Source organism: Fusarium sambucinum, chromosome III (genome assembly GCF_050947815.1).
Source record: "Fusarium sambucinum isolate potato_lamoka chromosome III, whole genome shotgun sequence".
Taxonomy (NCBI): Eukaryota; Fungi; Ascomycota; class Sordariomycetes; order Hypocreales; family Nectriaceae; genus Fusarium; species Fusarium sambucinum.
In genome coordinates, this window is record NC_139292.1 from 8,026,551 (window position 1) to 8,040,281 (window position 13,731).

The window sequence follows — 13,731 nt, forward strand, 5'->3', positions numbered from 1 at the left end:
CTGCTTTGCTAGCTTTTGAAGAGCCAAATACATGATTCTGTACCCAAAGATAGGCGTTGTAGATATCTTTAGTAGAGCCTATAAAAAGAATCGGTGGTTCAATTGTCTTCTAGCTACTCTCGCCATGAGCTGTCTTGACGCCAAAGCGCTGTCCCAGAACAACAAATTGCGCCACGGTAATTATACGACGCAGTGGCAGAGCTTCCTGTCGATTGAAGGCTCCATCCATAGCCTCCTGTGTAGCCTCCCAGTCTACAAAACCCAGCTTCTCCACACTTTCTTTCGTAACCAACTCTGTAATCTTCTTGTGAAGCGGTCCGCCTGGCCAAAACTTTCTTGGACCCATGTAAGCCTTCTTACTCATGTTGTACACCTCATCAGTAACATAGGGCTTGACAGCCTCGCGAAGAATATGCTTCTCACGCCAAGTCTTGTCTTTCGCGTTATACCTCATCTTCAGACTAGGAGGTACGTTATTGACATACTCGGTCAGATGATGATCGAGGAACGGACAACGACTTTCGACTTGATGGACCATGTCGATGTTGTCTCCGTTGTATCTCAAAATAAAATGAGGCATGAACGTTTTGACAAACATGTACTGCGCAGTGTGTACAGGATGCCACCTCTTGAGTATGTTGTCTCGAACTCTTCCATCAAAGCCTTCAATTAGACTGGTCTCGGGAATGTTGTTTCCGTACACCTTAGTCCAGTCGGAAAAGGGGAGACTTCCAACTCTGGCGATGGAACTGGTGACATGGCTGGAACAGAACATACGCTTTGTGGAAATGGGTACGTTTGGCGTGAAGTCACCAAAGATGCCATATTGAGCTTGTTCGCTGGCTAAAGCATATGCTTCTTGTCGCTCAGCAGTGTTCATCATGGCAGGCCACGAATGATCGGGTTCACTGAGAGAGTCAGCTCGGAACGCATCGTAGCCTCCGAAGTGCTCATCAGAACCCTCGCCTAGAGTGAGGTCAGAGATTGTTCTAGGTTGAGGATATCATGTCGCTTACCCGTAATGACAGCCTTAATGCCCTGAGCGTGCACAGCCTCTGCCAATGCCAATCGGCCCATCCCGTTCAGATCTGGAAGAGGGACTTCACTGTACCAAGTTGTGTCTTCAAATCGTGCAACGAGGGCCTCTTCATCCATCTTGACTAGATGAATATCAACGCCAAGCCAGTCTGCAGTGCGACGTGCAATTGCTAGATTCTATTAGCCTTGAATCATTATAGTCACAAAAATAGAATTGCATACCTGATTCATCTGCCCCACTACCCTCATCGAACTGGACGGTATAGCACTTCATACTCGACGGGGTTGAACTAGTATCGTTACCTATCTTTGTGCCCTGTTTGATGAGGTGGGATACCATTCCAGCGACTGAAGAGGAGTCAATTCCACCAGAGAGATAGACGGCTACAGGAACATCGGCCTTGAGGCGGATCTTCACAGCTTCTAGAAGTCGTTCCCTGACACCCTCAGTGATCTCATCCTCAGATCGTGGATCCTTGGACAGCTTCGCAAATTCAGTAATAGAAAAAGACAGATCAGGCTAGATATTTCTTACCTTGTCGGGATACTCAAGGTCCCAATATGGCTTTTGCTCTTCCCTTTCATTGGGCCGACAGATCAGATAGTGTCCGGGAAGGACCTGCGCATGTTAGTGAGTCATGAGAGTCGACAGTCGCCATGAAAGCTTCACCTACCTTGTAAACACCTTCAAAGAAAGTAGTTGAATCGACCCTCCAGCTCTGGTCTCGCAGTGACCGGACACACCACTCTGGTTGCAGTCCAAATGCCAGAAACGACTTGATCTCAGTCGCAACTAACAGCTTGTTTTGATGGACTGTATAGTACAGAGACTTGATTCCATATCGGTCTCTGGCAGCAATGAGTTGCCCACGATTTGCGTCCCATAGGACAAATGCAAATTCTCCCCTAAGATGAGAAATAAAGGATAGGCCATAGTGCTTATAAAGTGCAATGACAATTTCACAGTCACTGTTACCCACAAACTTGAACTCGTCCGCTAGTTGAGCTTTGTAACGTTCATAGTCATAGAGTTCGCCGTTCACAACAGCATGGATACCGCCTTCTTCGTCATGAAAAGGCTGATTTCCACTAGGACTGAGATCTATAATCGATAATCGAACATGTCCAAGACCTGTGACATTTTAGATCGTCCCACGATGTGCTAAGTGAATGTTCAAAACTCACCAACATGGTTATCATCACTGAACCAACGGCCCCGAGCATCTGGTCCACGATGAGCAATCAGATCAAGGCTTCTCTCCAGCTCATCCGCCACATTCTTGGCTTCACCATTCAACACAGGCGACCTGGACTGGCCAGGGTGGGTAAGGAAAGCACTGATTCCACACATAATTGCGATATTCTGACTCTTGGGTAAATAGTACGTTGACTGCGGCGCACACTGATCTTGACATACAGTTAAGGTAACTCGTCAAGATGGGCGACATCGGACTTGTAATTCCAGTAAGCCGCAATTTGGCACTGATCTTACTACCCCCACGATCCATAGATTTGCTAGTTCATGGACAAATCGCGGAGTTTTACCCCTTGCAAAGTCTATTGGATCAAATGGGCAAAGAACCTTGGTAGACGAAACTCAAAACGTTGTACTCCGTACAAGCCCAGTGGAATCTCACCCTGTACCCGCTAAATCGCGGGTCCGCAGACAGAACTCAGTGTCGGACACGCCGGATGATGACATTTGGAGGAAGAGCATCTTGCAGGAACATGACCAATACTATCTAGATTGCCTCATGCAATGTGACACTACCGCAATATGTACCTTAGGCCAGCCAAGATTTGTAGGATTCTACGCTTGTAACGGCCCGCTACGGCCCGCTTACGGAAGTTATCCCACTCCCCTAGTCCGAGTAGCTCAACACAAGCTTTTGACCAGTGGGGGCACACGTATACCCAAGACACATGTACCCCTGTTGTTCACTGGTAGTACACTGTGTATACAGACGCATCCCAGATGCAACACTATCTATAGATCTAACAGAGTTTATACTAATCTCATTTGAAACTTGACTAGTCAAAATTGACTGCCGATTGGCGCACTCTGTGGACCTCAGCCTGCTGTGACGAAGCTGTCCCTGATTCGCATTCGCCTAACTCAACACTGAAGTTAATTGCTTAGGATCATCATCCTTCCATTGAGACGGTGAGATCGATTTGAAGACACTCCCGACTACCCATTACGTACAACATCCACTCAACCTTCTCCACAATCGCATTGAAGCCTTGACTGATGACTTCTGTTCATCATTTACAACAAATCGCTCGTTGTGGACTCTCCACGACCTCACTGGATACGAGCAACTACACTCCGGCGGCGTCAACCGGACGGGCCGGCCTCCGAAGTTGTGCCCCGTATGGACTATCAAGGTGACCAGAATGTTTCAATCATCATGGTGATGTGGTATTGGTCCCATAAGGTCTCAGGATTTGGAGGTTCCGCCATTAACCTCTACAACGTAACGACGTTCGGGTGAAAGGGGGGCGAGTTATTGGTGGAATCCCGAGGCTGGGATCCTCAATACGTGAGCCAGGCTTACTTGCTTCGTGGGTTGTGAAAAACGGGATGTTCGGAGTCGCAATAGCCCTTGTAGACCTTCAGATAGAGACACACCATTAATTGAATTCAACATGCAGGACGTTGAACCCCATATGAACAAGATGTAACAATCGTTGCAGGACTTTGCCTCCAGGTATGTAGCAATAGATATCGATATTCGATCAAATAGACTACGTTTTATAAAGGTTAGCTAAATCGATAGATAGCTGTAAGGGTAGTCAATCTATGTTATTGTCAGCCCATATCTCAAATCCCATTATTTTCATCTTCTCAATAAACTAGTGAAAAACTTTGTATCCAAATTACCAATCATGGCACCCCCAGCAGCAGTATCGCCACTTTTTGTGCCCTCTGTTGGTCCTCCATCTGATTTCCATGCGTTGGAACCACAATGGGACACTGTCAATGTCGAATGTTTGGGATTGACCAACAAAGCCCTTACCAACTGGTTACACAAAGAGCACAAGAGCCACTTGAGCCTCATACAAGCTGCGTGGGCCCTATGTCTTCGAAGTTATACTGGCTCTGAGGATGTATCGTTTACCTGCTTGGGTCCTGAAAGGTATGCTATCTAGGGTAGGAATCATCCTTCTGGTCCGAAACTGACATTTGTTAAGGAGCTACGGCTGTCATGTCTCTCCCGTTGAATCTGTCCGAACGCTCTTCGATCTCCAAAATGTCGAATCAATTGGACAGAATCGCACAACATTTTGGGATGCCATCTCTGTTGTCTTATCCCACGCGGAATCTATCGAAGTTGTGGATGGATCTACAGTGGTAAACCCCCACACGGAGTTGCACAAAGGACAAAGCTAACAATAATCTATAGTTTGACCTCGCTGTATGCTTTTCACAAAGGCTAGACACACGTTTACCCAATGTGAAGATATACTATAGGTCATCGAAGGTTCTGCCTGACATGGCCGAGATGATCGCTGCTACAGTTGCCAAGTCAATTGAACAGATTGTCACCAAGATTGACTCTAAGATTAATGAACTTGAAGTGTGCAGTGATCTGGACATTAATCAACTCACCAGATGGAATATCTTATCAGTTGAGGAAAACCCCATACCAGAACCCATCCACCGAGTCATCTCCCAAAACAGCACATTGCACCCCACATCTATCGCCGTCTCAGCCTGGGATGGTGACTTTACATATCAAGAGCTGGACCGTCTCGCGACAGGTCTCGCAATATGGCTCCAGCATCTTGGTATCGTCGGTCCAGAAGTCTTTGTCCCTCTCGTCTTTGACAAGTCCAGATGGGCGGTTGTTGCACAGTTGGGTGTTCTCAAAGCTGGTGGTGCATATTTCTTCATCAACCCATCCCATCCCGTACAGTATAGTCGCGAGCTATGTTCATCTTTGAACCCGCTTGTGGCAGTGTGCTCAGCAAACCACAGCCCGATTGCAAAAGAACTCGTCTGCGAAGCTATTGCCATCGGGGACCAGGTTCGTGACCTGCTGGAGTCTATCCCAGTAGACGATGATCCTGGATCACCAACAGTCGACATCAGCACGTCAAATGCTATGTATATCACGTTTACATCTGGAACAACAGGTGTGCCGAAGGGAATCACCACTGAACATTCTGCATTCTACTGCATGGCTGTGGCAAACGCCAAGGCTCTTCAGATTGATGACAGAACAAGGATGCTGCAGTTTGCATCATATTCATTTGATGTTAGCAATCGCGACACGCTTGTCACATTGATGTTTGGCGGTTGCGTGTGCATCCCATCCGAATCTGATCGTTTAAACAACCTCGCAGGTTTCATGACACTACATCAAGTGAACCTCGCTAGCTTGACACCTTCTATGGCTAGTACTCTCACTCCATCATCATGCCCAACACTCCGAGGACTGGTCCTTGGGGGCGAACCCATGACAGAGAGTCATATCTCGACATGGTCAAAACACGTACAGCTTTTCAACGCTTATGGTGTGAGTGAGAGTACCGGTATTGCAGCGTTGGCTTCGAACTTCAAGCCAGGTGTTTCGCCAAGCAACATCGGGTATGGGTGCGGTTCCAGATTATGGGTCGTTGCGATAGACCAACCTGACAAGCTAGCACCTATTGGTGCCCTTGGTGAGCTTGTCATCGAAGGTCCGTCCATCTCGCGTGGGTATCTGGGTGACAAGGGTCGAACAGACCAACACTTCACATCCGAGCCCGCATGGAAGAAGCGGATTTACGAAGAGTATGGTCACCGTAACTCTGGTAGCCGAACGTTTCGCACGGGAGATCTCGTTCGATACAATCTCGATGGATCATTGCAGTTGGCAGGAAGGCGAGATCATCAAGTCAAAGTCAACGGACAGAGACTGGAATTGACAGCAGTTGAACATCACATTTCAACCTGTCCGCAAATAACCGAAGCCGGATTCTCTCACGTTGCCGTTGTTGCTGTCAAGGTAGGGCACAACGAGTCTACAAAACTTGTTGCCTTTCTTGGACGCGACACATCCCGAGAGACGTGTACACCCGCTCAGATGGTACCGGAGCAGTTGAAGCACATAGATGGCTTGAGGTCGGCTCTTGAAGGATATCTTCTGATGGACTTACCATCATACATGGTTCCGTCGGAATTTGTCTTTCTACAACACATGCCGCTCACAACATCCAACAAACTCAACCGACTTCTTCTGCAGAACACGGCTACCCAAGCGCTGTCGGTCCATCAAGACGAAAGTCTCAATGGTCATGATGTGAGTGATGACGAACAACCATCCACAGAGAATGAGAGGGTGCTTGCGGAGACTTGGGCTACGATACTGGGTATAAACAAGTCGATCATCTCAAGAAATGACTGCTTCTTTCCACATGGTGGTGACTCAATGGCCGCCATCAAGTTGGTGGCTAGTCTTCGTGAGGCAGGATTTAGCATCTCTGTATCCGACATCTTTAAGACATCTGTCTTATCAGAATTGGCTCGGCTGATGGTTCAAACGGATGTTGTGTCTCCTTCGACAACGCTTGCACCATTTGCGCTGCTCGGGGATGCTGAGAAGACTATCGCCACGATCGCGGAAGAGCCGAGCCTCTTGTTTGACGACATTGAGGATGCATATCCATGCACACACATGCAGCAAGGACTTCTCGCCTTGACGGCGCAGAACTCAAGGGCATACATTGGCACCTATGTCTGGCAACTTGCTTCTGAGGTTGATAAGAAGCGGTTCAGACATGCTTGGCAAGAAGTCTGGCAACATAACCCGATCCTTCGCACGAGGGCGGTGCAGACACCAGAAGGACTCTTCCAGGTCGTTGTGCGGGCTGATATGCCATGGGAAGAAGTTCTTTCAGTGACAGAATTTCCAACGGCTATTGACATCAACCATGGTCCTCTTGCCAGGTTTTATAGAAGTGCCGAGGCCTTCCGTCTCGACATCCACCACGCCTTGTTTGATGAATGGTCTCTTGATCTGCTCGTGACGCAAGTTGAGCAAGCTTACGCCGGAGGAGACCTTCATATGAAGCCATTTAGCCTATTTGTGCGGTATTCACTTCAGCAAGACCACGCAAGCTCCGAGACATTCTGGCGACAACAGTTCTCGGGCCTTGAAGTCGAGCACTTCCCAGCAACCGCTTCAAAGGCGGGAGCCACAACAAAGACAATTGTACTTGAACGCAATCTGTCGCTTGATGATGAGATGTCGACCAAGTACACGCTCTCATCAGTTGTTCGACTTGCATGGGCCATTCTTCTATGGCATCAAACGGGTTCTGAAGACGTCGTGTTTGGTGCTACTGTTAGCGGTCGGAATGCCAATGTAGATGGTATCGATCAGATCAGCGGGCCAACCTTGGCGACTCTACCTATTCGCATCAAACTACCGGTCGGGGGATCCGTTCAAGAGGGGCTAGCCGAGATTCAGGATCAATTCGTCGGCATGATTTCTTACGAGCAGACAGGTCTATCACGTATTCGACAATACGGCAAGGAAGCTAGTGAGGCTTGCAACTTCCAGAATCTGCTTGTTGTGCAACCACACGAACAGAAGACGGAGTCTTCCGTATTCCGGTCTTCAACTGGCAGTGCCTCTTCTTTGGACAACGCCAAGGCATTTGCAAGCTACCCTCTAGTCTTGACATGTCGGCCAGGCGAAGGTCGAGTCAACTTCAAGGTGGCATTTGACTCCGACTTGATCACCTCAGAGACTGGCGACAGTCTTATCAGACAATTATCACACGTTGTTCGACAGATCATGACGACTGAATCTGTGGCGATCAGGGACATCAGCCTGCTACCTCCACAGGACATTGAGAAGCTGCGAGGATGGAACCAGTCAGTCCCAAAATCTGACGAGATTTGCATTCACGATCGCATTCGACAGCACTCTACAGCCCACCCAGATGCGCTTGCAGTACACTCTATGGATCTTGGCTTGACTTACCGACAAGTCGAGGACTATTCCAATCGCTTTGCGCATCATATTGCAAGTCAAGGCGTCAGGCAAGGTGACTTTGTACCTGTCTTGATTGAAAGATCACCATGGGCCCCAGTCATTATGCTCGCAGTCCTCAAGACAGGTGCCGCGTTTGTTCTTCTTGATCTTTCCCACCCTATCCAACGACTGAGAACGATGTGTTCTATGATCGACGCCAAGATCCTCGTTGCTTTCGAACAGACTAAGCACATTGGCGACAATCTGTCACTTCCAATCACAACCTTCGACCCAACGTCGTATCTTGAAGGACAAGACTCCAATTCTTCACCTCTGATCGTCTCTCCACACCCAGACGCCCCTGCTTGTGTTGTCTTCAGCTCCGGATCCACAGGCGTGCCTAAGGGTATCGTACTTCCTCATGGTGCGATTGCCACAAGTGCGGCTGTTATGCGAGAACATGGTAACCTTACTGCACACAGTCGGGTATTCCATTTTGCCTCATTCGCATTCGACATCAGTATCGGTGAGATCTTGTTTACTCTTGCAGCGGGTGCTTGCATTTGTGTACCACGTGAGGAACAACGAAAAGACAATCCAGCGAAGGCGGCAGGCGATCTCAAGGCCACATGGGCGCTGTTGACTCCATCTGTCATCAACCTCTTCAATCCTTCAGATGTTCCAACCTTGGAGACTCTTGGCTCATGTGGTGAACCTCTTACCTCTCAGATTGTGGATATCTGGGCAGACAGGTTGAACCTTTTCGCCATGTATGCCCCAGCCGAATGCACCGTCATCTCACACATCGGTCGCATTCTGCCCGACACCCAACCCTCTCATATCGGTCGAAGTTTTGGAGCTGCCTCGTGGGTGGTTGATCCGACCGACCACAACAGGCTTGTCCCAATTGGCACAGTTGGCGAACTACTGGTGGAGGGACCTGTGGTTTCCACTGGCTACCTGAAGGACCAGGCGAAGACTGATCAGGTCTTTGTCAACGACCCTTCCTGGCTCTCCGAGTTTCGTTCGAGTTGTGGGAGAATGTACAAGACCGGTGACCTTGTAAGACAGGCACCTGATGGTTCTCTCCAATTCCTAGGACGAAAGGATGATCAGGTTAAACTTCACGGCCAGAGACTTGAAGTTGGTGAAGTCGAACACTGCTTGCAATCAGCCTGTAGTGACAACAAGGCTGTTGCCGTTGAGTGCGTCAAGATTGTGGACCAGAACAATCGGGCTGCGTTGGTCGCGTTTCTTGCTCCGCACGCTGAAGGAACCTGGGGCCTAATTTCTAGCGCCAATCCGCCTGAGGAGGGTGGTTTACAGTGGATCACTTCACCAAACGAATTGTTCTATTCCACCATTGAATCGCTGGATGCTTCTTCTCGGGATCAACTCCCATCGTACATGGTTCCCACGTACTTCATACCCGTCGCTCAAATTCCTCTTAGTCTGTCGGGGAAGATCAATCGACGTCTTCTGCGCGAAGAGTTCTCCAAGAGCATCTCGAAAAGTCTTAATCGGTATCAATTGAGAACCAGCACAGCTGAGCTGGGAGAAGCACCGAAAACTGCGCATGACCGAGAGATTCAAGACATTTTTGCCAAGGTTCTCAATTCGGACACTGACTCAGTTCCAATGAATGCCAACTTCTTCAGTTTTGGAGGAGATTCGATCTCGGCGATGGCTGCTTCCACACTTGCTAGACGCAGAGGCATCGAATTGACTGTCGCTACCATTTTTACGCATCAGATCCTATCCAAAATCTCTTCGGCATGCGCTCCTGTCAATGGGGAGATGACAAAGACTGCGAAAAGCAAGGACAGCTGTGGGGAACAGGCTGGCAATGCTCCAAATGGTGGCCAGATCCCTCTTGGCGAACTTCCAGGCCACATCCCACAAGATGTATTGGACAATGTCATTGAAGCCAGCCCCGCGACCGAGTTCCAAGTGATGACTCTTTTCAACTTTTACAGTCGTTACCTATGGATCTCATTGCCTGGTGGAGTGGACGAGAAGCGCTTGGAGGCTGCTTGTAACAGCCTTGTTCAGAAGCACTCCATCTTGCGTACAGTGTTTTACACCAACGCCGATGGTTCCATCATCCAATTGACTCTACGCGACATGCCAGTGACGTTGTCGCATTATTCGAATGTCGATGATATGGAAAAGCACTGCGCAGATGACTCGCTCGCTACGGGTGTGCCCACTGATGGTAATCCCGGGATACAAGTCCAACTTTTGAAGCTGAGAGATTCGCGAATGTTCTTGGCATTACGAATGCCTCACGCTCTATTTGATGGAATGTCTCTGAGTACCATTTGCGAAGACCTCAGTTCAGCGTATACGGGACAAGAGATGTCGCCCTGTGCTCAGTTCTCGGACCATGTACGACAGGTCTGGGAGAAGCGAACACCCGAGACATACCAGGTATGGAGAGATGTTCTTCAAGATACTCCCGTTACTGTCCTGAGCAATGAGAGTGAATCTCTTCCGAAAAAGGCCGTGTCAGCGTCTATCGCGCACCAACCTCGAGGTGTGACTGCAGCATTGGAGACTGCGCCAATTTCACCATCCAAGAGCACGACCATGGCGACATTGGTTAAACTGGCGTGGGCAGTTACACTTTCAAGACTGTTTACTCCTAGTCAACGCGACAATGGCGTAAATGATGTTGTTTTTGGACAGGTTGTTCACGGCCGTGGTCTTGGAATGCCCCACGAAGATCGCATCGTTGGCCCATGCCTCAACATTATTCCAGTACGGGTGCATTTCCCACCATCATCCAACAAACACGACCTACTCTCTGAGGTACAACAACAGCACGTTCAAACAATGCCGGTCCAAAACCTTGGCCTTGGCGAGATCACTCGTAACTGTACCTCGTGGGAGCCTGGGACCAAGTTCGGCAGTTTTGTAAGGTTCCAGAACTTTACCAACAGCGATGATCCTACCTGTGATTTTGATGGACACACTTGCGAGACTGGATTGTACAGCCTTCCGAATCGCCCGTCCAAAACAGCGAATGTGCTTGTCGTTCCAACGGGCTCCCGATTGAAGATTACAATGACGGTTTCTAGTGAGGTGCTGGATGAAGAGGCGGCGGATTATGTAGTCAAGTATTTCGGTGATGTGATTGAAAGCTTGGGTAGAGATGAGGATGAGTGCAGTTATCTCCGGTAATTTACAAATTGTTTTACGTTATAAATAGTCAAAAGAATCCAAGGTTTTACGATACCTTACTTCATATCTTAATCGGCTTCTGTAAATGACTCTGTCTCCAATGTGGTGCTTTGTTCGCCTACGTCGGAGGGGTGGTTTAATACAGGGACGTAGCTCTAGTCGGCAATTAGCACCAATGCTTAGGCCCACATTCAGTGGGTAGCTCACTGGAATTGCTTAAATATAGCGCTCGGTCCCTTGGAATGGTGTTTCTATATTTTCATGTCTACGCAACAATCCTTTCGCCATTATGACTTCTCACACCTTTCACGTCGCCATCCTTCAAAACTTCATACTTGAAGAAACTGGTGGCAGGCCAATGATTGATAGAATTACCTATCTTATTCGCCAGTCCAAGCCAGATGCCGAAATTAATGTCTACGCTGCTATTCAGGGTGATGCACTCCCCGACCCGGGCAATCAGGACCTCATCATATTGACAGGAGGGCCTTTCAACCTCATGAAGGATGAGAGACCCAAATGGGTCACCGACACGCTGGAGTACCTAAGACTAGCCACTACGGGCCCATCAAAGCCCAAGGTTTTGGGGATTTGCTGGGGTCAACAGGCGGTTGCTCTAGCGCTAGGGGGCGCCCTAGGCAAATCTGACAGGGGTCACTGTGTAATGTCTCAATCCCGAGGATACAAAGACTCGCAACTAATTGATCATCTAGGTTGGCGTTGAAGATATCACCTTGACGCCTGAAGGAACGACGTTCTTTAATGCTAAATCGCTGGTATGTTTCTAGCCAACCTTTGCCATCAGGTACTGAAGACTAATATTGTTAGACCATCCACAAAAACCACGAGATAGTGGTAACTGACATTGGACCTGACCTGTTGCCTTTGGCTCTCAACAATGAAGTACTCATGTCGAAAAATGGCCAGGTACTCACTTTTCAAGGACACCCAGAGATGGACTCTTCACTCTCTCGGTTATTTGTGGCTTCAGACAATCCAGCTGTAGTAGGCGCAGGACTGGAGAGCAATTTGAGACCCATTGACTCACCCCACGATGGCGAAACAATCTTTGAGAGAATCATTCAATGGGCCTCTACCGAGATCAACTAGTTGTCAGTCTGTATCGAAGAAGACCTAAATCCTCAAGAAATCAACCATCTCACGTGGTAGCAGTTTTTACATATTTTGCATACCTTTTTAAGAAACTCCCAAATCAAGTCTATAATTTACCTTCTGTCAATGTGTGCGCGTGAAGTTACCATCTGTTCTACTCCAATAAGGGAAGAACCCCTCCGTGTCCTCTCATGCCCGTCCCTGTATGCGCAACTGCAATCTGTTCATGCGAGCGAAACAACAATTGTTAACTCCATCATCCGCAACGCATGTCTCTTGAAAGAGTCAACTACCGATAACGAATGGCCTTGATGAGACTGAGTGATTCGCGCTCAGAAACAAGTGACTCCCAACAATCGAGGTAGTTTGTATTGAGAAACACATCAGCAGCCTCTTCAGCGATTACCGTAGGCACAAGGCTCAACCGTGGAACAACATTGGCCTGGATCCAGATGTGAAGGTAATCCAGGTCATTCCACTCACGTAGTGCCTTGATGCCATCCATGTCTTTGAAGATCAAACTCGCCATCTCAAGTTTCTTAAAGCCAGGATCACATTCGGCAAGCGCTTTGTACGCTTGACTCTCATGCATAGGATCCCTTCTGTGAATAAACTTGACAAGATATGCAAACCGATGGATAGCAGCCCATTGATCTATTTCAACAAACTCGGAAAGCTCAGTGTCGCCAGTTGTGATTTCGTCAATGACTTCGAAAGACTCTTCCCAGATGAGATTCATGAATGAAATGAGTGGAAGAACACCAATGATCCAATCTTGTGGATCGTTATGTGTCCCCCATTCGTATCTGTGTTGGGCACTCATTGGTGGTCTGGGAACGTGATGTCGGATCCAGCGACAGATACTGTGCTTGTGGCACATTCGGACACTATGACCCGGCATGATTGCGATGTGGTGGATGTTGTGAAATTGGATTTTCTGATGATGTTAGTTTGGTTCGTTCTTGGTGATGAAGAATGTTGAGTGTGTGATACTAAATTACGGCAATCGCTCATTTATATAGGATTTATTTAGTATAACATTCTTGAGGATATTTGTCAATTCTACAGATCCATTGTTCGTAAATACTCCTTTTGGTAATGTGTAGAACAACAAAGACGCCGTAAACAAAGGACCGACCATCATTATACAATGAACTGTTCATTTTATATATGACCATTTGTTCATGGAACATTTTTGATGTTGTATTACATGACGAATGTGCGTTCATCCAAGGACTTCTCGGCCTTTATAACGGAGACCATCACTTAGCAAGAACAATATATTGAACAAGTTAAACTCGCAACAGTCAAACTATCGTTCATGTCTTCCAAGTGGCGCAACGTGTCTAGTTTGAACCGTTACGTATCAATGATAATCGACTTGTGCGGAACCGAGACAATCGAGCTCTACAATGTTTCCTAATAACTC

The 13,731-nt window shown here is 48.0% G+C and overlaps 4 protein-coding genes across 4 annotated transcripts; 2 read left to right on the top strand and 2 right to left on the bottom strand.

The window, feature by feature from the left end:
* Positions 1-109: 109 nt before the first annotated feature.
* FSST1_012879 (asparagine synthetase B family protein) lies at positions 110-2,389 on the bottom strand (the record flags this gene model as incomplete). Its single annotated transcript, XM_083236145.1, has 6 exons — positions 110-966; positions 1,017-1,208; positions 1,261-1,522; positions 1,574-1,657; positions 1,713-2,170; positions 2,224-2,389. The coding sequence occupies 6 exons, from the start codon at positions 2,387-2,389 to the stop codon at positions 110-112; spliced, it is 2,019 nt and encodes a 672-aa protein (XP_083082575.1).
* Positions 2,390-3,927: 1,538 nt separating this feature from the next.
* FSST1_012880 (non-ribosomal peptide synthetase) lies at positions 3,928-11,189 on the top strand (the record flags this gene model as incomplete). Its single annotated transcript, XM_083236146.1, has 3 exons — positions 3,928-4,178; positions 4,234-4,393; positions 4,446-11,189. The coding sequence occupies 3 exons, from the start codon at positions 3,928-3,930 to the stop codon at positions 11,187-11,189; spliced, it is 7,155 nt and encodes a 2,384-aa protein (XP_083082576.1).
* A 289-nt stretch (positions 11,190-11,478) lies between these two features.
* On the top strand, positions 11,479-12,299 carry FSST1_012881 (type 1 glutamine amidotransferase; the record flags this gene model as incomplete). The annotated part of the gene is made up of 3 exons (XM_083236147.1): positions 11,479-11,850; positions 11,903-11,965; positions 12,018-12,299. 3 exons carry the CDS (start codon positions 11,479-11,481, stop codon positions 12,297-12,299), a joined length of 717 nt encoding a protein of 238 aa, XP_083082577.1.
* Positions 12,300-12,591: 292 nt separating this feature from the next.
* FSST1_012882 (uncharacterized protein) lies at positions 12,592-13,203 on the bottom strand (the record flags this gene model as incomplete). The annotated part of the gene is made up of 1 exon (XM_083236148.1): positions 12,592-13,203. The coding sequence occupies one exon, from the start codon at positions 13,201-13,203 to the stop codon at positions 12,592-12,594; it is 612 nt and encodes a 203-aa protein (XP_083082578.1).
* Positions 13,204-13,731: the final 528 nt, after the last annotated feature.